General features: G+C 43.9%; 1 protein-coding gene across 4 annotated transcripts in view; it reads left to right on the forward strand.

The window, feature by feature from the left end:
* necab2 (N-terminal EF-hand calcium binding protein 2) overlaps window positions 1-24,771 on the forward strand; it is a 94,508-nt gene that overhangs the window by 907 nt on the left and 68,830 nt on the right. For all 4 annotated transcript variants that reach the window (XM_088613833.1, XM_088613832.1, XM_088613831.1 and 1 more), the window contains exon 2: window positions 5,994-6,018. In XM_088613833.1, the coding sequence (XP_088469959.1) occupies window positions 5,994-6,018 (25 nt within the window). The remainder of the gene's footprint in view (window positions 1-5,993; window positions 6,019-24,771) is intronic.

Below are 24,771 nucleotides of genomic sequence, written 5' to 3' on the forward strand. Positions count from 1 at the left end.
TATGAAAAACCACGGTGAAACTAGAAATTCTAAACGTTTAATTTCAATGAAGTTTTCAAACTGAAATTAAAAAGTACAGAAATCTGACAAAAAGAGACGCCAGAATTGAACCCTTCGGATAATTAAGGCTATATTTTGTTCTCTTCTATTCTAAGGCTATTCTATTGCGGAGCTCCTAGCGTTGATCGGGCAATTATGAATCGTGAAAGAGTCATATTAAAATTCACTACAGCATATAGGATAACGTGGCCTCGTGCCCTCAATTCAATTGCTGTACAAAGGTAGAAATCTAATGAGATCAAATCTGATAACTGTGCCGTGTGATCAGCAAAGGTACAGTGACTGTCAGATTCTGTGTTCAGAAATGCATTTAACAGCTCGGGTGAACCCAGCAAGCCGAGACAGACAACATTGCTGTGGTTCCTACAGTTTGGCGACTTTCACAGATCAGCCTGAACTCTCCGCAGCTGGAGCAGCGCTGAGCGCGCCCGTCCAGGCTTGATAACAGCAGCGCTGTCCAGAGCCCAGGCCGTCCTGCACAAGACAGCACTGCTCACATCGTCAACACTTCTTACTTGAGCTAAAAAGGTTAATGGCGTCTCGGAAAATTAATTCAACCTATTTTCCCTTGTTTTTGTTGTTTTCAATGCCCCCTTCTTAATGTTTTGTAGTGCTTTTTGTATCTTTTGTTAGCAATTGCCTTACACCAAAAACGGGCATTTTATTCTGATACAAAACGAAAACAACTTTTTTTGCTTTCATTCTTTTGAATACTCTGCTCGCATAGCCGCGCAATTGTGTTTAAAAACATTATGGATCACATCTCCGGATAGACAGGCACTGGCAAATCGATGGTATGAAACAGAAACGCGTTGATACTTCTGCAACGTTGATTATTTCTTCGCGTTTTTTAAAAGTACAGGGAGGTGTCACATACTGTATCTTTTTTCATTTGAAGACAGAAGGTGTCCAGAGCCCACATTTGTCTCGGGAGAATCACCATTAGTCTTCTCTCGGTCGGCTTTTATGTCATCTCTCAATAATGTCTTGGAGAAGACAAGCCAGGCTGTATCTCATTAGTGAAGGGAGAGGATGGGCAGTTGTGTGTTCTTGCACGAGTGTCCGAGCACCTGCGGTCCCACCTATTCAACCTGATGCCACCCACAGCAGGGTAGTGATTCGCCAGGTGAGACCCACAGACGTGGATGGCTTCGACCGTGTGCCCCTTTCCCTCCTCTCCTTCGCCCACCGGCAGGAATAAAGCTCTTCCGTCCTTCATAGGACAGTCTCCCACGAGAGTGGCAGACGGAAGATGTCCTGTCCACAGCACCAGCAGTTAGAAAACAAAAAGAGAGAGGACACCATCCGCAACTCTCCCCTCTCCCCTGCTAAGAAAGATCCACACACATTCACTGTCTCAGCTGTCACCTGTGAGGGCTGGAGTCTGGAGGACCTGGGCACTTTGCTACAGGTGTGCATACAGAGGGATGGAACACCTCAGACAGGTGGGGGTGAAATAATATTGAAGAGTGTCTGGTGGAGAGTTTGAAAGAATGAGCAGCAATTTACAGACTGAGACTCAGAGCTCCCGGTAGTCCTATAAAGAGGATTGTGCAGGCATGTCTTAAAAAGGGCGGAGCAGTGGCTCTGTGGCTCAGGATCTGCGCCTGTGGCTGGAAGGTTGCTGGTTCAAATCCCGCGGCCGGCAGAGGAATCCTACTCTGTTGGGCAAGGCCCTTCACTCCAGGGGCGCCATACAATGGCTGACCCTGCGCTTTGACCCCAAGCTTCTCTCTGTCTGTCCTCATGGAGAGCAAGCTGGGGTCTGCGAAAAGACGAATTCCTAATGCAAGAAATTGTATATGGCCAATAAAGTGATCTGATCTCTTATCTTATACTGTAGGTCCAAATAAGAGATGACTGTACAGTGTAGCAGTGGTTCTGTAACAAGGAAGGAGCCAGGCTTCTCCTACACTTATCTATCAGCACAAAGCTGATACTCTGTAATGTAAGTTACTGTTAATCCTAAACCTCATCAGTAACAAGGGCCTCCAACAAAGGAATAACTTTCAGGCTGTGGTGACAATTGTACAATCTGCTGCCCCATATTTAATGCTCCTAAAGTAAAATTTGAGCCTCTGAAGGATCTAAGGATCTGCTTTCCTGAGCTGAATTGTATCAGCAAATTGCTCAGAGAACAGGTCCTAGAAAGAGGGTTTTTCCCAGCCTTGCTGGCTAAGTGTGATCTGTCAGAGATACTCAGCCCAGCATTCCTAGAGATGGAGATTAATGGGCTGGGGATTGTGGGTGATGGTCTTGTGCTGTTCCATAGTGGTTCCATTCTCCTGATGGCAACTGGATGCGTACTCAGCATTTATCTCTGTAATGTAAAATTGTTTTCCAGGAAAAATCAAGAGAGGCAGGAACCACCTTCCCCATGGGGGCGGGAAGGCAAGTCTTTGAGCACAGGCAGAGTAATGTGAGGATTAGAGCAATAGCATTTAAAGCTCACACACGATCATATGGCAGGAAGCTTTCTTTAAAGCTTTTCCTCCAAGCTGTTATTGACACCATACTTTAAAGAAAGCCCCTGATAAAGAAGAAATCAATTGAGTGTATTATGCAGTGGAAACAGTGTGATTCTTTCAGTCACTGGTGGTCTTCCATGCATGTACAGATTTAGAACAGATTTGCGGAGTGCATTCAAAGGAAAACTGTAGGGACATGATCTTTCAAATGTAGCAAAAAATACCTCGTTAATTCAGATTTGAAAGTTTACCAACAGCGCAACAGACACTTTAGTTAAAAAGATCGCTTTGTGTAGTCCTGCTCATTCTGATCAAGAGATCCGGTAAAGGTTTTAGAAAAAGATGGTGAACTGTACCCCAGATCCCCAGATTCAGCTTGCCCCTAGTCCTGCCCTCATCCCTTCAGTGAATCGAACGGGATGTGGAGGGAGGGCATCTTTCTTCATCTATCATTTATAGTGGTGAACGTCGACAGCCGCGCGGCAGAGACTGCAGATGGCTGATTTGATTATCATGCAACCTCGGTGGAATTGATGGAGATGATCCCACAGTGCACCCCTCCTCCCCCTGCATAAACAGTCACTCCTTGCCAGTACAGTATTTACCTGTACTGTATCTGTGGTCTTTGCTGCTGAGTACAGAATTTGATTTTTTTTTTACTCCACAGACACTATTAATGTGGAGAGTTAAAAATATTCTCCCTCGTCAGGGACTTTCATGCTTGCTCATTCCATAGGAGGAGCAAGATTATTCTTTGATGTGCTTGATCCACCTTGCAGCACACCGAAGCACTCCAAAGCTTCTGGACAGACGGGCATGGTGTCTGTGACACAGCTCAGGCCTGGTCCTGTTTTGCATGTGTGCCTTTGAAGATGTCATGAATCAGAGTTTCTTCAGCTGCAGATGCTCAGTGTGAGACACTTCTCAGCTCCCCTTGATCTGAATTACTTTCGCAGCTATATAAAACTTGGAACACACACAGTACACTGTCTATCAAACAGTGAACGTGTGGTAAAAAAAATTTGTGTGGACATCAGCAGGAGACCATCTGAGTAGATGCAGGGGCCAAGGCTGAACACAAATGAACTCCTGTCTATGTGTTAAAACTTCCCAACACTTAAGATTAGCCCAGATCAGCCCTGTGTGCTCTTAGAATAAGATGTTGGCATTCTGTATGAGCCTGGCTCACAAGGCTGTTCAAATAAAAAAAGATAAAAGGGCAGATCTGGCACTTCCAAAAAATAATCTTTTCCCACCTTTCAGCCCACAACAGTGCAATTCATGCATTAAAACTTCACAGACTGAAAACAAAGTAAACTGCTTATTCTGATACAGTGGGTTACTGCTGTGTCTTCATAACAATGCTTGGCATGCTAGTGGAGATTGATACCCTGTCCCAACAACAGGAAAGGAACAGCAAGCCAAACCTGAGTTTTCTTCTGTGAAGCCTTGGTTTTATTTCAGTAAGAAAGACGAGGCGTCATTTATGGCCTCCCAAGACACCACTGACCTACTGTTGAATGTTCCCAGCATTGGAGGAAATACTGTCCTAAAAGGGGACCCCTTTTCTAACTAGCACACACAGACAAAAATATATCCTTTTTGCGGGCTATGCAAAATTGATTGCTTTATTGATTCTAAGTTCTGGTTTCCCAAGAGGCAGATTTCTCATGTTCTAGCTGGCTGGTCTCACTTTGCAGAGTCACTTGGGAAGGCAAGGCCACGCCTATCTGTCTTATCTGAAAGAAGAATTGAACACAATGAGAAGTTTGAAGCTCGACACATCTACCTGCACCTTGTGTTTTGGAGTTGTTGCATACGTTTTCAGTGGTTCCCTGTTGTGAAATGCAGCTTCAGGTTTCTTTGGTATTTTACAGTACAGTAACCCCACAGAGGCTAGTCAGATGTTCTGCATTATTCTTTCCATGTGACAAGTGGCAATCAATTCTTCTGCTGGGTTTATGAATGAGGAACTGAAGAGGCTGTTCTTTCAGGGCTCAAGTTATTATGCATCGACCGCACAAGAAATGAATGCATTGAGTTTCAGCATCCAACACCCACGCAAGCTCCACTTGACTTCATTCATGTGTGATTTAGTGTGGATTTATAAAAAGCTTTGTCTCCTTCCTGGTACCTGTAGCTTTTAGACCCATGTTTACCCAGCAGTCTCTTCTTGTCTTGTTTCTGTTGTGTTAAATCAGACACAGCAAATGTCAGTTAAGAGCGCTCTGTGAGTTAGGGATCAAATAGTAATAATGAAAAAGACATGAAATGTATCGTAATGATTGTTAAGGTTAAGGTTTAGGTTAGAGCTGCAAGACCGAGTGGGAATTTGTGAAATATGAAATATCACCCAGAACCTAAGTGGTAAAACATTACAAGCTGTGAAGCTGCTGTGAAATGTGTCTGTAGTTTGGTAGTTCTCAGCCTCTCAGCCTCCTACAGGAGATTACATGCAACTCAATATTTTTATTTCTTCAAACTCAGCAGAGAACATTTATTTAAAAAATGTTTTTGGTAATAGTCATTTAAGTGCGCACAAAGTACGTTTGTCTTGCTGGACGTCAATTCTAAGCCCTTTCTCTGTTAAATGGTGTTTGTGAATGAGATGCTGGTATGTAGAGGCGCTCAATATTTTTCACTGAGTGCTGCCATTTTTATTTGCTATAGAGCCCTTCACAATGTTTTGCCACAGCACACTTTAAAGACTTATACAGAGTTTAATAATGCTGTACAGTAGCAGGTCTGTGACCACATGGACACAGAGGAGAGGAACATAAAAAACCCCAGAGGGAGGAAAGAAACCTCTGGGGCTCTCAGGCCTGATAGTTGTCTCCCTCCTCCAGGCAATGAGTTTGTGGTGTAAAAAATCATAATAAACCACCCACAATTCCTGTAATGTCAGGGACTGAGATCCTGCTCACCTGGATCTGGCATCAGGGTTATCCAAGTGCAGTAGTGGAGGTTTTCTGGGTCTGTCTTCTTGGGTCTAGACCTCCAGCTTCCAGAGTGGGGGTATGTGGGCTTGTTGTCAGAACCCAGTGCTGAGTTCTTCTCCTGGGCTTCTGAATGAGGAGAAGAGGCTGATCTCTCAGGGCTCAGGCTACTGGGCGTCGGAAGCACAAGAAATGAGTGCGTTTAGTTCTAGAATCCGAAAACCACACCAGTTCCACTTCACTTCGTTCAGGTATGATTTTAGCAGGCTGTGGGAAAATAATAAAAGACTCCTACTCTTAATAACCCTTTAATAGCTTTAACATTGTGACCAGAAATACATCCTGTTGTGTGATGTGTTTTAATCAGTCACGGACTGTGATTTTTCTCATGCTGTTTAACTGATTGGTGAGATCAGAGGCTGAGTAGGCTAATCCCGTCTCGTTCTAAATTAAGTTTTAGGCCCTCTCTTGTCACTAGAATCTTCTATCATCCATTTTGATGTGTCCTTTTGTCTTCTTTTCGTTTCAGATATTCCGAAGAGCGGACAAAAATGGTGAGTGTCAGGAGACTGTCCAACCTACTGTACAAACACCTGCAGCAGAAAATGTACCGCTGATGCAAACATTAGGAAAAGACGAGCAATTGCCAAGCACTCAACATTGAAACGTCACCGTTTAGGTACAGCAGTAAAGCACCACAGGGGTTAGGGATAACCTTCTCTTTTAGTGCATATTATTCTTTGAAAACCCGACATTGTCTTTTTAAAAATAATAGTACTCCAAGTGGATTTACTGGGAGCTAAATTCAGGCCAGCTCTTGAGCAGGTCTGTGTCCTGCCAGGTCTGGCTGGAGTGTGTGGCAGCTGTGTGCTCTCCCTGGGTCTGTCCTGGTAAAGTACAGAGGCTGCAGCCTCTCCTCTAGTCCTGTAGTGTGTGTGGACTGCGAAACACCTCTGTCTCCCCAAGATGCACCACTTCCTGTGCTGCAAATTCAGGTGGTTCCCCTGTTCCAGGTCTCTAATTTTCCCCACGTTTGTAAGCCAGTGTACTCCAGCCTCAGACATACAGTATCCCTCTTGAGGTGTACAGTATCCCTCTTGAGGTGTATAGAAGGTTAGTCCACCCCTTATAGATCCTCCAGCCCCACCCCTCTTTATTCAGGTTCTGACCAGTGCAAGTGACCTTTGTTCCCCTGAGCCCCAGAAAAGAGATTAGACCCCATCAGCAGTGAAATGAGGCACCAGCTCTATTCATGACCAAAGGAGTGGACAAGGAAACTTGTTTGCCACCAATATTGCCACAGGTCAGTTAAACCCAGCATGACATTTCCAGCACTTGTGATGTGTCAGATGCATCTTAATATCCACGTAGCTCATCTGTACTCACCCTCTTGCTATGTAGTCATGACACTTGGTACAGCATGTCCAAATGTCAAACTGTTTCTTTTCTTGTTGCTGCAGATGTGGCCAAATGTTCCTGATTTTGTTTTTATTATTCAGATTCAGAATCAGGGGGGTGAGAATCACCCTGTGATTTATAAAAAAAACCAAAAACTGCCGAACAGTTACAGAGGACCCAGCATTAATTTGCTATGCTTGATTCCAGGGATCAGGCTATAAAAAGAAAAATAACTGATTGAAGAGAGAAGCAAATGCTGTTTGTCTTGCAAATCACCCAGATTCCCATGTTGCTTTGTTTTGCTTGGTGGAGTTTTAGGCTTTTTCGTGAATATAAGCAAGGAAAGTATCTGTCAGCTCCAGGCAATTGGAACTCCTGTAATAATGCCATTAAATGCAACAGCCAGTTAGTCACTCAGTCCATGATGCTGACTGTATGGGAATTAGTGCAGTTCATGCATCAGCAAAAGGCACTTAGCATCTTGCAGCAACAGGAGTGATGAAAACCAAATCTTCTAATGCATTCTTCTCTTTATTTTTAAAGCCTCAGAATGCTGCAATTATTGATTGCCTAAATATTGATCTTATATTTTTCTTTTAAGCTTCAGAAACCTAAATGTTTGCTCAATGGGCGCTTTGTAGAAGTGTTGTCCAAACAAGCATATACTGTACAGTACAAAGTATGCTACAGTATGTGCATACAGTTACTGTATTGTAGCTGTTTTTTTGTGTGTGGTTATAGCACATATTTTTCTTTTTCATTGTAAGGTAAAATAAGGTCAGGTATTCAAGTGATTCCCCCCCTCCCCCCCCCCCTTGAAATTTGTTTCACCAAAGAGCCTTTTGATTTAATTATTAACTCAGGTAGATATTGATTAATTTATTCAGCTTATTTAAACAGTAAACATTGAAAGGTGCAGTCTTGTTTACTGCAGTAGCCTGGCTGGCAGAAGCGAGTATACAGATTTCAATAAATTCTAATTAGCTTTGAAAACAATTACAATTACCCTTTAACAAACAATAACCCATCTTGTGTCATTCAGACACCCCTGGGCTCGCTGCGTTTGTGTTGAAAGGGAAAGTAATTAATTATTCCTCAGGGAAGCTGCTCTTCCACGTTGACTTGGAAAACAAGACGGGTTTACTATAAAATACAGAACAGCACTCTAATGTGAGACATATTTAATAATATTGTGTGTCTTCGGGCTACATCTGTGTTGTTCCTTTAAATATCAAAAGGTTGACATAAATTGAAATATCAGATTTTCAAGAGGTTTTTGAGAAACAGGCAAAAACAGCATGAGTTTGGACCTGCCTTCATGAAGACAGTTGAAAATGTCTGTAAATGTCAAATTAGAATATCCTTTTGTTGTCCGTAAATGTTTTGCTAGTCATTATGGCTTTGTCAGCATGGTGCTCCAGTGGTTACACCAGTCAAGCTCTCTGAATTTGAAATTGACAGTATTTTGCCAATCAGTTCAGGGAACAGTTGGGTTTTCTTTCTAAAGGTTTAGAAATGAGTTTCATCACTCACAAAGTTCCACAAAACTCAAGCTGCAGTTCTCTGCAGAGAATTGAAACGTTAATAAGCACTTCGCAAGTTTTTGCTGTGGTCCAGACAGTGCGAAAGAGATGTCAGAAGTTATTAGATGGCTTTTAGACCAGTAAGATGGCAGTTGATGTAAGAATCTCAGAAAGAATGTGGCTGAGTCCCAAATGTCAAAGAAGTGTGTGTCTGGGGGACTTTTAACACCTCCAGTGCTACTGTTATCATGCCCTGGTGTGGAGATCACCGCCAAAAAAACATCAATACGGTTTTAGACAGTTCTGTTAGTCCATTATTCACTACTCACTGAGTTTGGAGCCCTTTGCTCTGAAATGAATAGGAAGACTCTGCAAGTCCGATGCAGAATTGCTAATTGCCCTAAGACACGAGTGGGAACTATGGGATACAAGTACAGTTCACGTTAGCTTCCCTTTTTAAACAGCAAAGCAGAGCTTTTTAAAAGTAACCATTCGGTGACAGGTACTGTAATTATAGAGCAATGTGTGGTAACAGAAATTTAATTGGCTTCCTCTGACAATTGAAATTCTACACACAGTACAAAAGAAATGTTCCTCTCCAAGGTGCTATGGGGGCGAAGGGAATAATTCCTATTAACAAGCAATAAGATTTTACTCCGACCGCATTATCATTAGGAAGGCATGTGCTCTGATTTCACCCTGAATCCTGTTTTGGGTTTTCTTCCGGGATTTTTTCAGAAGCATCCTGTAACAGCATCCTCAAGGTAAAAACAGAACAAGTGGGATTAAATGCTTAAATGCTACAAGATTTTAGTAGCTGTGGGCTCGCTATATGGCTTGAAAGTAGAAGCTATTTTCCTAAGAAATCTGACTTTAGCCAAAAAGCAAAGCAGCACTCTGGCCAGAGTGTTAGATGCAGTTCGTGTATCACACATGATTTATTCATTACAGCTACTTTTAAAATGATAACCAGCCCTTACAGTGCCCTTCAGCAGGATTGCACCACTTTTCATCTTATTGCTTTGCTGTTGTTATTACAAAGCCAGAGGGTTAACATCCGGAATCTCTAGAACTCCAACCTTGCAACCTACATACTGCAAGAGGCTTAAAAATGGCAAATGAGCACGTCTGTGAGAAACGTGTTAACTTATTACAAATAAAGCAGAGAGCCATTCTGTTTTCCCAGCTAAAATAGCATGAGGGTCAGAGGGAACCTTGGTCCACAAGACCCCCAGGAGCCTTTAAAAAGTACTCATTTCGTGGAGCACATGACTGACCAGCCCATCCAGATCCCGGACCCTGAAGTTGCTGTTATTATTCCCGTGATCGTTTGGCTGACCCTTTCATGGAAAGGGACTTCCATCTGCACCCGTTTCTAATGCTGGGCATTTCAGCATAAAGCACTTTGCTCAAGGGTCCGGTAGCAGTGTCTCGAACCCACAACCTTCCAGCGACGTGTTCAGAGCCCTGGCCACAGCTCCATATCGCTGCATGTTGACCTGGCTGAGCATGCACTGGATAGAGCCCACAGTCAGGGGCCCCTACAGAAACACCCATAAGAGTACAGCAAGGCAAGGGCTTCCAAGCATAGGAAAAGTTCAACTTGTTTTGCTCCTCCAGCATGCGGCACAGCATCATGAGTCACATGTAGCGTGAAGAATGATTGCATGTGTGATCCAGACTCCGATCCCTTTTTTATCTCAAGTACGCTGGAGCTGCCTTGGCCTACAGTACAGATGTGTTCCCAGAGTGACTAATTATATCCTGCTGTGTGGTTTGAGTTTGACATGTAGAGGCACTGGTGGCACAAATTATTCCTGTCGGGCCCATAACTGTTCAGTAAGCCCAAGAGTTAGCCACCAAATTCTCCCTCTGCACAGAAAAACAGCTGGTAGTCAGAAATGGACGTGCAAGGTCTTTATGTCTTGGTACGGCAGCCAGGCATCCCTCACAGACCTTTTGATGTTCCTCCTGCCCAGTTCTGTTCCAGAAACTGCATCCAGCTCATTGCTCGCCAGGAGAGAGGCTCCGATACTTTGAGCTGGTGTTCTTCCCAGTGCCAACCGCATTGCAAAGCTTTAATTTCCTGTACAATTCAGGCAGTGCTGTCCTGAATGTGTCACACATCTGCTTTTGGGTGTATGGTTAGCATATTAATTGTCATTCTACACCATAACCGCAAAACGTATTGCCGAGGGCTTGCCGTGTACCTCTTTTACACTAGCTAGGGGGTAGGAATAAGGGTGTGTGCGATCATCACACGGAGCTCTGAAACATGACTGCATTAACACAATCAAACAATCCTCCTGAGCTGAGGAACCTGTGGTGCGTATTCATATCATTTTACTGTTTTTTTTCTATTATTGTTTTGGAAATCTAATTCTGTGCGGGCTGGTAACTAACTACGTACCCAGGCAATTATCAGTCTCCCTTCAGATTTTCCAAAATATCTGCTTGGGCTGATGTTAATTGACAGTGGCCCTAATCAGGAGCACTATGGACACTGTAGAGACTTGGGAACACAGTTGTGTTGCTGTCTGTGTCCGTCCTGGCTGAAGTGTGGGCAAGTGGGCTGCTCCTGTACTCTCTGCTACCTACTGACGGGGCTTGCAGCCTGACCCGCACAGACAGGAGCTAGGAGCTGGCCTTTCAAGCTTTGTATGCCCCGTGTGCATCCCAGCCTAGCTTGCTCAGACTCTGCTTGCTTCCTGGACGTCCAGTAACTTGTTGGGCTGATTTCCTTAGAGATGAGCTAAGCTGCTCATGGAAGTCAATCCGTGCAGTGGGTGGCTGGAGAGCAGCAAGCTGCTGTATGTTCTGCAGGCATTAGCATGGCTAATGTCCCTCCCACATCTGCTTCTGTGGGGATCGGGCTTTCAGGGCAGGTAGATGCATTGCTCTCCATCCCTGCACGAGCTGCAGCAGTCACCCTTCTGGGCGCCAACGCCTGCCGAATTCCCTTCCTGGCCGCCTGTTGCCGTTGAGCGCCGCGCATGGTGATTTACTTCGGGGCGCTTCACGCCAGCATCGCGCTTTGCAGGGAAGCTGGGGGCTGCTGCTCGCAGCTCTCCGGTGATGTGCAATGAAGGAGGAGCCAGCGGTTTATCGCAGACAGTGTTGTACCGAGAGCCGTCCGTGGCTCCATGCGCACGTCAGAGAGGAGGCAGCAGGAGCAGGCCGAGCCCTGGGAGAATCGTTAACTGCTCTACAGTTCTATATCGCCCTCTGTGGCAGACTGTTGAAAAGGATGCCGTGGCAAATGAACGATTCCTTTCTCCTTTTTGTAAGCCAGTTACATATTTTATGGCCCAGCTCATTTTTTTTGTTTGTTTGTATCGACAGTGATATGTTCAATTAAAAGAGCAGTTTCTGTTTGAGTGCTTTTGTCCAGGCTGGAATCCTCTTTGCTGTCACTTTGGAGATCTGTTAATGTTATGATAAGGACAGTTCCCCTGTGATGCTCTGATAATACTGCGGCCTTTTCACCCATTCTCATCTGATGGTACAGTAGAGTTACAATTTCTTTACAATTTTCACTTTTCTTTTTGACTGTTGCTTTTTTAAAAGTTCCTTCAAGAATTGAAAAAGCCGTGACCCATCCCTGCAGTGTGGCAGACACGTTTTTAAAGCTCAGCCATGAAAAGAAAGTCAAAACTACGCGCTGGCTCAGAACTGCGGCTGGGGACTCCTAATTAGAATCCAATCTCCATGTTCGAACTCGTTACCAGCCTTCTTGCTGGTGAGCTAAAGTCCAGCTATTCACAGATTAACTGCTGGTTCAAAGGCAAACGATCAAAATAGCTCCTTTTTTAATTTTTTTTTGGAAATGTATAAAAAGCTAAAAGTCTGTCTTGCACCCTCTCCATCCCTTAGGAGGTAACAAAGGATTTCAGTGTTGAGATCCAGTAATGACAGAGAACAAGGGGAGCTATAAATGTTTTTTGTATTTTTTTTTATGTGGAGTTTATCAGTTTCACAAAGAGTTTCTCCTTAATTAACATCTTTTTCTTCTTTCCACCATCCAGATTCATTTAATGTAATCTAGTTTTGTAAGCCAATGTTTATTTAAAAGAAGTAAGAAATAATTCCTCAAGTAGCAAATGTTTTTAGTCATAAAAATTAGATTATCAGACTGTATAAGCTGTATATATTTTTTGCACCCTTTTATCAAAATAGACCCTAGCACTACAAAAGACTAGACAGCTGTTGTGATTTGAAGCAAGAAAAGCCTTTCAGTGCCCATGTTTATTTTTCTTTAACTGTAATAACACATACAATACAAAAATGGCAGATGTCTAGGAAAATGATTCACTGTAACGTCAGACAGTATGGGACTGCGGTATGCAATTTTGGGGAAAATGTTCTTGCTATCTTTTTTTTTTAAACCAGAGACCAGTGTTGCAATAGAAACTATATAAAAATGAAGGGGTTCAGTTAGCAGCTGATCAATTTGTATTAAACACCTTTTTATAATCTATAAAATACATTTGTTTGTTTGCTTTGACATAAATGATGCAAATCTAAAACTGACTAAGAGCTCTTTACACCCTTATTTTAGTTAGACATGTTTATTTAGAGCACTTAAAGCTGGAGAAGGCCCAGATCACAGTGAATGTTTAAAATATGATCTCCTGCCAGTCCATGAAAAAGTCTCACATCACCTTTGCCTGTTTATCACTGCTCCTCCATATCATATTAGTAGCCTTTTCTTAAATGTCATCTTTAATTGCACAGTGTGGAATTTGCCTAGTGATTGAGATCTGTAGCTTAGCTTCTTTCTAGATCTGCAGAAACCCATCTGTTGGTGTGCTGTGGACAAAAGGCTCATTTTGCATGACCCATGATCCTTTGCGAATTGAACTACTGGATATACAGGACACATGGGAGGGGGCCTTTAAACATTTTTGAGAATTTCAGTAAAACCCTGAGATGAACCTGTCTTTTAGAAGTCAGCTCTAGACGGATCCTTCTGAAGTCACTTTTTGGCACACTTCAATTCCTCTACCAGCAGCCCCATACTGTACTTGGAAGACCAAATGGAGGATACTGTACGCAGTGTTCCTCCTCTTTAGCATGCTAGTCCTTTGAACACATGCAGATAGATCGTGTCTGGGACTCTGACTCAGATATTAGACATTGCTGATCAATTCAGAGACTAGCTTCCCATAAGATTTCCATGTTTTGTTTTTTCCCCTGGCTCTCTGAATCTTTCTTTTGCGCACACAGTATCTCCATCTACTGTAAACAGCCCTTCCAGCCAGCAAGAACTAAATTGTCTAACTGCAGATGGCGATTTTCACAAGACCTTTTACAAAGGTGTTCCAAAGGCTGGTGTTGCCCCAGTGCATGTTCAGCAGTAGGACTCTGTATGAGGCAGTGTTTCCTCTGTGCTCCCTTCATTAGAATGCCCTCTGGCAGCGCTGAGCGATGGAGAGCTCACACCACCTCTTCCTACAAACCTGTCCGATTCATCACTGCTGCGGCAGCAACCAGTTTCCACATCTGTGCCCAGGAGAGCTGAGAATTCCCCTCTCCTTTCCGCTCCGGTGTCTTCTTGACAGGCAGAGGGGTGTGGGGAGGAGTTTGCCAGCTTGTCCATGAAATGCAGTGGGGGCTCCCAGCACTCAGGCCAGTGCCTGAGACCCTCGGTCTGTGACTTTGCAGGCAGGGTGGTCATTGCAGCGTAGTGTCAAACAGGAGCTGTGACCTCCCTAGTTGCTACCAAAACTTCTTCTAGGGAGCTTGTCAGTGTTTGCGAATAAATATGAAACACCTGTGGGTGAAAGGACTGATAGTAGCAGCTGCACACTTGCAGAGAAAATGTGATTTGTGGCAGTAACAATAGACAGAAATATCGTGTTAAAAAGAATTAGAAATGCGATAGTGTTTTGTTTGCTGTGCATAACTTCATTCATCACAGTCCCATTTAGTTAACCAAATAGCGTAATCAGTCCTAGACTGCTAGTTTAGCTGCGTACATTGTTTTCTCCTCACGAGTATTCACTATTCGAAAGAGACCAGGAACATTTGTTTCAAAGCAGAAATAATCCAGTGTGGTTGTTGTCTATTGTCTGCCTACACCATTTCGTTCGGTTGGGTCAGTCTTCTGTGTCATTCCTCACACATCACACATGTAGCCCTCTGCCAGCGCTGCTTCTAACTGACTGAGAGGGAGGTGGATCTGCTCGCGTGCTGGTGGAGGGACTGTCTCTGGTGTTGCTGGAAACTGGGACTCCAGGTCCGCGGGCTGGCCCTAGGAGTACTGAGAAGGAGAGTGAGGTTATATTCTCTGGGTCCAAACCAACACAGCAACAGCAGTATACAGATGCCAGTCCCCAATACAGGCAAGTTCCCAGACTGCACCGGAAAGCAGTTGTCTTGTCTTTAAAAAATATTCTGGATAAAAGAACCCAAAAAAAGCCAATGAATAATTATTATTTAGCTCTGGGTGTCACAGATCTGTGAGCCTGACAGTTCAGAGTGAGTAAGTGACAGTGCTCATGATAGTCAGGTAGTAAGAACACATCCAGAAGTCTTGTCAGCTTGTGTTTATCAAGCAGCAGAATTTTCTGTTGTCGCTTTATTTAACCTAGATAAACTACACTGGCACTTATCAGCGTTTTTTTAGTCGGTGCGCGATGTTAGCTGTCACCAGCTGTTCGCGTCTCGGAGGAGCAGAAGACAGGCCGATGTTCTCCAGTGAGCAAGGAAGTGCCACAGTTGCCGGGAGATGAGCGACAGGGAGCGGGCATGGAAAAGCAAATAAACAAAGATGCCTGAGCTCTTGCTCCCCTGCATTCCAAATCACAGCGGGCTGAAATCTAGCATCGGTAGGCATTGCCCAAAAGGTGTGGTTGTCGAACGCCTTGTGTTCAACGGAGAAATGCATCGCTTTCAATCAGTACATCAGCCCTACAGCAGCCAGGAAGGAGTGATCAGTGCTCGTCCTCCGAGTACTCTTTAATCGCCAGCTGAGGCACTACACCTGCACCCACTTCTTATGAACAGTTATCCTCTTAAGCAGTGTGGACAGCAGTTAAGATTTTACTGGCTAACAGGATAAGCACGGGATCCCCACATTTCATCTGTGCCGAGTGATGATAACGGGAAACGCCAGTGACTCTGCCTCTTCCCTGAAGGGAGCAAGAAGGGGCAGACAAGCTTACAGGCACCCTCAAGGGGGAAAAGGGATGGCACAGATCCCGGATTTATCATCTGATGCCTTGCTTCAATAATGAGCAATTCAGACGCATGGCTGTTTTTGCAGCTGAGTTCAGGACCAGGCTCATATAGTGTAAAATATGGACACAGTGTAGGGTCATCAAGTAAAATGGACCAGAAGTGCCATTTGTTTCTATACACCTCGTTTTCGGCCTGCATCGGAATAGTATGTTAATGGCAGAAACAGAAGGTGAAATGAGCACACGTGTTGGAAAGATGGCTTGGCACAGTGAGGAGGCTATCCATAGCTGCCCTGCAAGGGTCATTTTCTGTGCACTTGTTGTGTTTTATTGCTCTACAAGAGCTTCAGTGGGATGGCAAAGTGGACAAGTGGACTAGTCAAGTAGTCTTTTGCTGGGGACTCACAGAGTCTATTTTGCAGGAAAACGATGATTTTTTTGCAAAAAGTGAGACGGGAGGGACTTCAGGCTGACCACCTGCAGTGGTTTTCCTCCCAGGCTCCCATGTTTGAATGCAGTTCTAGCTGGCATCTCTCCCTTCCAAGGGGTCAAGTTCAGATACCGTGTCTGTGCTGTAAACGATACCAGAAAGCCCGTTGAATCACCACCTTTGGGTGACCAAAGTCGGCGTTCCAGTACTCTAATGTCTTGCACGTGAATGTTATTTGCCTCTTTTAAACAGGAATTTACTCCTGACCCCTTAGGTTTAATCACCTCTCCTGGACTGCTCCCAGGAAATCCAGCCACTGCCTCTAGACCCACTGCTAATCAATAAGCCTGTCAGGAGAAACAAAGTCAGTAATGCCCACACATCATTCTGCATCTCTGTGCATTGTTCTCTGGCTCCAGAGCAGAGATTGCCTGGCGACTGGTGTGAATGTATACAGCAGTACTTTTATTAGTCCAAACTCAGCCACAATGGGTGAGCAGTTGTGGTGCTTCTGTCACTCTGCATCTTTACCCAGGCGGGCCTGCTGTGCTCTTCACTGAACTGGTACAGCGCTTCCAGGGGGAGATGTACAGTACAGGGCAGGTCCTGGCCACAATCCCTACTGTGCCAGTGTCTTGCGTAGAATCTTTCAGTTCTGAATGATCACAGTAATGCACTAGTGATGTCCTTCAAGAAGGAAGCTGGTTATATCAGCAGCCATATCACCCACAACTGGCAACCCACTGAAGCTCAGCAGGTGTGAGCCTGGTCAGTACCTGGATGGGAGACCTCCTGGGAAAATCTAAGGTTGCTGCTGGAAGAGGTGTTAGTGGGGCCAGCAGGGGGCGCTCACCCTGCGGTCCATGTGGGTCCTAATGCCCCAGTATAGTGACGGGGACACTATACTGTAAACAGGTGCCGTCCTTCGGATGAGACGTAAAACCGAGGTCCTGACTCTCTGTGGTCATTAAAAAATCCCAGGGTGTTTCTCGAAAAGAGTAGGGGTGTAACCCCGGCGTCCTGGCCAAATTTCCCATTGGCCCTTACCAATCATGGCCTCCTAATAATCCCTATCTATGAATTGGCTACATTACTCTGCTCTCCTCCCCACTGATAGCTGATGTGTGGTGAGTGTTCTGGCGCACTATGGCTGCCGTCGCATCATACAGCTGGATGCTCCACACTGGTGGTGGTGGAGGGGAGTCCCCATTACCTGTAAAGCGTTTTGAGTGGAGTGTTTATAAAAGCGCTATATAAGTGTAAGCAATTATTAATGAATTATTAATTATATTCTGGAAATTCTGGAGAGGTAATTAGCATTTTATTTTAAATAGCACCTTTCCTTTTTTCTTTTACTTAGTTTATTGTCATTCTCATGCTTTGGCTTATCCCCAGGAAGTTGCTAAGCCTTTGCTAATGGCTGCTTTGGAAAAAAAAAAAACTGTTTTGCTTGCATGACGCCTTAACACGTGAAAGAAATGACACAGAGCCATGGACAAGAAGGCACTGAGCTGGGGAGAGCAGATGCAGCCTGCGAAAGCAGTAATACTGTCTAGACCTGGTGCACTTCAGAAGCATGTACTGTACACATGCTTATTTCTAGGAACTTTTGCTGCAGAACAACCACCTGTTATACAAAGGAGCAGATCTAATGTCTGTGAGTCCCACAGCCTGTGAAAATACTCTGTTTTCAGCTCAGGTTGGACGGCAGTTCACCAATGTTCTGTCATTAATGCAAAATGGCAATTCTGAATAATGTACATCCCAAACAAAACATTGATCATTGCAAAAAGTAATCCTCCAGTTCTGAAAGTAAACACTGACGTTTTTTTTTATTATAATTGCAGGAAGGTGCTGTGGGATTCAGTTTCGTCTGATGCGAGATGTGTGGATCTGGGTGTGCGCTGTCAGAGTAGCATTTCGGTGTGTGAGTTAATTAGTGCTCTGACTGGTTATTGTGTGTGGAAGCTGTCTGAATCCTAGTGTACCGATTTTCCTTATATTTTCATTGCGTAAAAATGCCATTAACTGCCTGAGGCAAAAACAGCTTAAAACAAGAATAAAAACCCAAAACCATTTCTACTGAAGAAAGATAAATGTCTAAAATGTTAGCTTTTATGAGCAGTACAGTGAAAGCTTATTATGAATTCAGAATACATTACAAGTATATTAGGATGATGCTCAAGTATAGCAGCACTTATAAAAGCCTTACACTGGCAGCCCTTTAATTAAAGTACGTTGTCTCTTGATTAATTAATAGCTGACACATACAAAGCTATGAGGGGCATCTGACAGGACAAATAGCGTCCAAACCAGTCATGAATGCAAAACGCAGTGAAAGTGATGTGTTTAACGAGGAGCAGTAATGATGAGTTGAAGTTAATGCGTCCGGAGAAATCCTTGTAATTGCAGATCAGAGTGTCTTTACAGCTGATTGTTTCCAGACTGCGTCTGCATGATCTACAGTATTGCATGCTTTTGTTCATGTGGTTTTGATCTGGTATATTTGTTCTATTATCTAAAGTAAGTGGATCAGAATAGGTTTTGGTCGGATGCAGCCTTCCACACTAAAGCCGATAACTAGGATAGAAAGACCTTTTCTCTGTCTGATTGAGGTTGTTAGCCCGCCAGTCTCCATCTGTGTCCCATGAGTGACTGAGATGTGCACATAGGCGCCCAGGAGTGTATCTGGCGCTGTATTGTTTTCAAGTAAATGGAGGCCGCTCCGGGCTCTGACACAGGCGAGTTCCCACACTCCTCGCTCTCTCTGCTCTTCCCTCCATCTCCTCACCAGCCCTGCTGCCTTCTCCTCACCTCCCTCTCCCGTTGCCCCTGGTTACTTAGAGTTCTGTCTCCTTCGCAAAAAGGTGTCGGGGTGGCTGTTTCGCCATTTTCCTCCCTTTAGTCTGGATTTAAATTCGCTAACGCCTTACTAAAATGGAAAAATGTTCGGTGATTTTTTTTCCGGGTAGCTGTATAATGTTCCCGTTAGATAACATGCTTCATCCCCCTGTGAAAGGAAGCTGTCATGTTCACTGAAGGGTTTAAAATGTCCATGCGCAGCACTACGAGAATCTGAAACAGCCTTCCTGTCACCCCCTAAAGAAAGGACTAAACATGAGAGAGGCTGTCCGTTTAGTCCCATTTTATTTTTATTTTTTGTGGCTCATACAGTATCTAATCCATTTCTCAAAACGTTACGTCCAGCCCCATCTTTGAGGATCCCAGACTGATCGGATCGCCTGCTTGGCTAAGCAGTTCGTAAAAGTAAAACCGAATGTATGCTTTTTAAAGTGAATCTCATCCATTTTACTCATGTGACATTTACCTGCATTTTCTAAAGTACAGAGTGGAAGCCAGTCTTTCTCTTAAAGGTTTTCCTAATATACGTGTACAGTACTGTATATAGTACAAATTGGTAGTGACTACTGTGAGTGGCATACTGTCCTCTATAAAGCAAAACTAATTCCAAGCTTAAAACGATTGTGTTACAAATCAAATAAAAGTGGGTATATGTTTCGCCGCCTTTTTTAATTTCTTCTCGAGTCCTTTCAGGAGGAGAAGGAAATGAAATGTGAAGGTGTCGCTTTAACGCTGACTCTGCTGCAGTCAGCCCAGGATCACCGCAAGACGGTAATGCGCTCTTGGATAGGCATTTGCAGTGGTTGACTGGCTCGTGTTTAATATCTGCAATAAAAGCTCAGAAAAAAAGAGTGAACTCAGCAATGAGAGGGTCGACCGTTAAATAAAATTACCCTGACGCGAAGTAAATTGTGGACCGTTCAGCAGGGACGTGTTGACATGACCTAGGGCTAATATTTAGAGGAGGAAACCGGCGGCACGATTTCATTTCCTCCTTTGTTTGAACATTAAATAGGCAGTCTCCAGTGTTATGCAACTGTACTGCCCCTTGGTTCTTGTGCTGTAGGAAACACCGACAGTGACCACTCTGTTTTCCTTCCTTCCTTCCTCCCTCCTTTCTTGTGCTGTCAGGATTTCAAAGGCCTGAGAGATGCTGAACAAGTCTTTTCCTAATGCAGCTGAGAAACCCACGATGTTCCTTTTGGCGGACTTCTCGTTCGCTCTGCACAGTCGAAGGACATTGGTGCCGATTCAGAGCCCTTGGGTTCCTTTGGATGCATTGAGTAGTTGTTTTTGTTTTCTCTAGAATCCCTGCAGTAAGCCACCGGCCTGCTTTGGCCACGCTTCCCCGTGGTCCGATCTGACAGAATGATTCGAGCCGAACACGTTCCCGGGGAAGGGTGGGGGAGCTGGAGGAGGTGTGTGTTTCTGGCCTGGGGGGGAACAGAGCGGACCCTTCCTCTGGTGCAGCGTTGATAGGTTCCTAATCAGCAGCTGGTCTTGGCAGAGAAGCAGGGCTTTTCAGTAGGAACCTTCACTGATTCCCTACCAGATTCCCTGACTTTCCTGTGGCTTTTAGGTTGCATGTGCACTGGCGCTGTGTGATCCAGAGACTGTCCTTTTGCCATTGCATTCCCCTCTCTTGAGGGGTGATCCACAATCTGTCAGCAGAGCAATGTTGCTGCATCCCAGGGATTCTGAACTTCTTTAATGGGGTTCCAGGACCTTCCAGTCAAATCTTTTATTCATTTTCCCCTCTCTCCCCTGCTCCATTTTTCCACACTGAATGAGTCCCTGTCCCTGGCACTAAGGATGTCTCCAATCACGCCTAGGAGAACTTAAGAAATTGCGCTCCGAGTTCGCTTTTGTAAGGAGAACAGTCAAAGCAGGGTTCTATTTTTAGCGGAGTGATTAGTTATTTAACATAATCTGCTATGAATTTTTTTGCTTATTAGGAAAATGCTTTATGCTTTAAATCAACTACGCTTTGTTAATTTATATTTAGAGTCTGCTCGCTGAATGACAGATGGAAAGGGTAACATTAGCATTTATTTCTCTGCAGAGACGAGTGGCTGTTTCTGAATTCATCATTTGTGTGGCACTCATCTCTGCGGTTTCATCGGGGGCTTGGCTGAGCCTTCATTTCCATAGTATTCTATGAGGTGAGGGACTAAGATAAACAAGCCAGTGGAAGAGATAAATAGTTATTTATTTATCTGAAAATAATAAATAATTCAGGCGTCCACTCTTCTACAGCTTTACATCAGCTCCAGATTGCTTTTTTAATTTGTATTTTTTTATTATTTTAACACATCTTACCGGTGATCTAAAGGAGTGACTCAGTGTGGGCACTTTTGCTATTTTTCACTTATGTTTCATGTCCATTTCCTGATGTCATTATGCTCCAGTGTTTCAAAGGCTTTTTTTCAGGAGCAAGTCAAATCTGAGTTAAAGTTCAAACCTCCCTATATTCTTTAATGTGTGGGCGGATGGTTGTGTGCAATTTAAAACATAACCACAGGTATTCACAGTGTTTATTTCACAATACATTATTTACATATAGGGTTGTGGCAAGGGTGTCCAGCTCCTGACTGGAAGGTCCCGGGTTCAATCCCAGGTAGGGTCAAGCGATGGAGCTTGCTCTAATTCCTTCCAGACAGCTCCCAGGTCCACTCAGCCTGCTTTCCAAGTGAGTACCGGGGATTAATCCTTCTGGGGGTAACAGGCTGGCCGGAGCGTGACGCTGACCACATCACCTCCACCTCCAGTGTCGGATGGTTGAGAAGAATGGTGGCCCTTCCCCCATGGGCCTTTATGGCCTGGAAAGGGACTTATCTGCCTTTCAGGTTCTTTTTGGGAGTACGCAGTCGCAGTGAATTGTGATAATGAGTAGTGCTGAATCCCAGCATCGTGAAACTGAGAGTTTACCACACTTTTTCCCCATAGTTCACTCTAACACAGTACATACTGGATATATATACTGTATGTTATTCAAACCATTTCTTACTTTTATTACAATTATAGACACCTACTGTATCATTGTGAGGCCTTGTTCTTGTTTCCTGATGACACACACTTGATTCATCCACACACGTCTGCAGTTCAGACTTCGGTAGGGTACTTGCCCTTCACTCTGATTATCAAAGCCATTTTGTTTCCACTTCATACCTTTTCAGTAGAGTCTGGCTCTCCACAGACATCCCTTTCCGAGACTTTGTGTGCGGACCAGAGCACTTTTCAGCTTGCAGTATCATAGAGCCTTGCTCTCTCTTGTGAGTTGAAGTGGTTCACTCAGCTGGAGATGAAGGCTGAGCCTCAGGAATACTCAACTCAGTGGCCTTCAGGTGACTTAGTAGTCAGGGAAGCCCTTCTGCTTAGTCCCACAGCTTCTGTAGAGTTGGAGAGATATCAACACCCTGCCTCTTAAAGTAGGTGCCATTCCAGGGGTCTTTATCTTAGATGAATGGAAGGGCCCACTAAGTGGAGAACAGAATGTCTTTGTCAAATGTAGATTTACCAAATATGTATTGCACTCATTAACCTGGTGCAGGGAATAATTTGATATGGAGGATGCCATTAGGTTGGTCTGAGATGATGATTTAGGCTTGGTTCTGCTTGGAAGGGTCAATTCTAGGCACAGTTTGTATCAAGAATGGCTGAGCTGGCAGGGTTCAGACTTTATTCACAGTTTACAGGATGAGTTACTGATGTTAGCCTACAGTGTTGTGTTTTCTCTTCCCCATCTTTTCAAAGATGGTTGAAGGCTATGGACGTTTCTTTTTCTGAGACGGTTGCCTGTTTGCATTAACGAAGATTCTCTGTTCCCTGGGAGAAAAGATTCTGCCTGCCCGTGGGGTTATTTCCTAAGAATAACAGCTATTCTTTCTCCGAGGCTCTGAGGCTTATCGTTAAGACACAACACCTGTAACTGGAGAAAATGGAAAATAAAATCCCTATCGGCCGAGGCCAAGCAGAAATAAAAAAAGAGAGAGAAATGGAGCTTCTGAAAATGAATGTTGTTTTTTTTCCCCCCAAAGCAGATGGGTCAGTGGAACAAAGAGATCAGGGAATATGAAAGTGGGAGATATAGGAGGCGGTGGGTGAGAAATGAAACCATCTCGGCAATTAAGAGTGACAGATATCCTCTCCAAATTAAGGACGGTACAAAGCGAGACCAATATGGACTCATCGTAAACAAGGTCACTTCTCTTCTCAGGTTACTATGACAACAAAATACCCTAGATAAAAAAGAAGATTTTCTTTTTAGTTATTAGGGTTAGGAGGAGTAGATCTGAAAGGATTCAGCCTTCAGCTTGAGAACGAGTGCTAATTGCATCCCTTTTGTCTGCAGTCACACAGCAGAGAGTGTGATTGCAGCCAGTTTACCCACTTGGAGAACTGGAAGTGCAGCTGATACTATAATGTAGTGAGATATCAAACCATTGAATGTTCCATTGGTAACATTTGGAAAGATGTACTTTATAATTGGGCATCTTAAACTTGGTCTTTAATACCCTCTTTGCTTTTCTGAATGGACTGTTTGCCCAAATGAAATTGTGACTTCAGTTGCATGGAGGTTACATTTACCCAAGCATTGTTAGGGTTGGTTTGGGGTAGTGCTATAATGAAATGCAGTAATTGCACATATTCTCCAGTATCGATGCAGTTGTTCAGCATCAGCAGAATGGCTCTGTAGCTGATTGGATTGGAGCTGGGAGCCATTTGGTCAGGATGATTAAGTTGTTTGTTTTTTTTTCTGTGTTGTATAAAGCTCTCATATGGGGCCAAAGATGTCAGTCTACAGACTAATGTAAGGCATTACTACAGCCTTAAAATGCAAGATAAACCAATCCCAGCACATTCTGGATTGTAACAATTCTTTAAATTATTCAGGCACCACACAGGGAACTTGCATTGTGGACAATTGAAATCATACACACTTCACAGTTCTTTTTCTGAATTCCAGTGCTGGTAACTAGATTGACCTCCAAATTACCTTATATACTGTACATTTCCACATCTCGCACACTGCATCTAGACAGACTGAAAGGAAAGAAATGGAAATGAGTTTGTTTTCTGTGGATGGAGCTTGTCTCTACTAATACACCTCTGTGATCTTAAAAAAAAAATTACATGAAAAAAATAAAAGGTCACAAAACGTTAGACACATTCTTTTGCATAGCTGCAGCGTGGTTGTAATGGTGTGGCACCTTGTTCTAATGCCTTCTACTGTTTAGTAGGAGGACTGAAGTGCAGATGCTGATCATTAAATCTGGATGAACTGACAGCCTCTGCATTGGTCTGTATGTGTGTGTTTGTCAGACTACAACACACCACAATTCCACTAACCTGCAGATCCTCTCCCCACTCAGCAATGGCTTTCATCCCATCACAAACTTCCCCATGATGCTTAAAGATTGGATAAAGGAGAATTTACTTATAGTAACCTTTGCAATAAAGACATCCTTAAGATGAACTGGATATCAACACAAGGCATCAGAAGACCTTTGGCAGGACAAAAAAGCTTTTTCTTTCCCCCTTTGTGCCTATTTCTGACAGCTGGACACACCTGGCGAGGTGGGGTGGGGAGAGGGTTAGCTGCCAAATGTAAGCATACATCACTGTGCTCATTTCTACACTCTCTGGACAATACAGGCAGGCTTTCACTGCTTGCAAGACATTCTTTTGTGAATACTTAAGCACTCTGCTACTGACTGTATGGGAGACCTTAATTCTGTCCTTTAGTTCATACAGAATCTTTTCCAATGTGCAGTATAACAGTAATAAATGAGTACAGGTTATCTCGACAACAGCACAGTCATGTACATGCTGTTTTGCTATTTTATCAAAGACTGCTTCTGGTTGATCACAGAGTTTCTATGATTTTAGATGTTGACATCTAAGGAGAAGTCA

Source organism: Lepisosteus platostomus, chromosome 20 (assembly GCF_059453375.1).
Source record: "Lepisosteus platostomus isolate fLepPlt1 chromosome 20, fLepPlt1.hap1, whole genome shotgun sequence".
Classification (NCBI taxonomy): domain Eukaryota; kingdom Metazoa; phylum Chordata; class Actinopteri; order Semionotiformes; family Lepisosteidae; genus Lepisosteus; species Lepisosteus platostomus.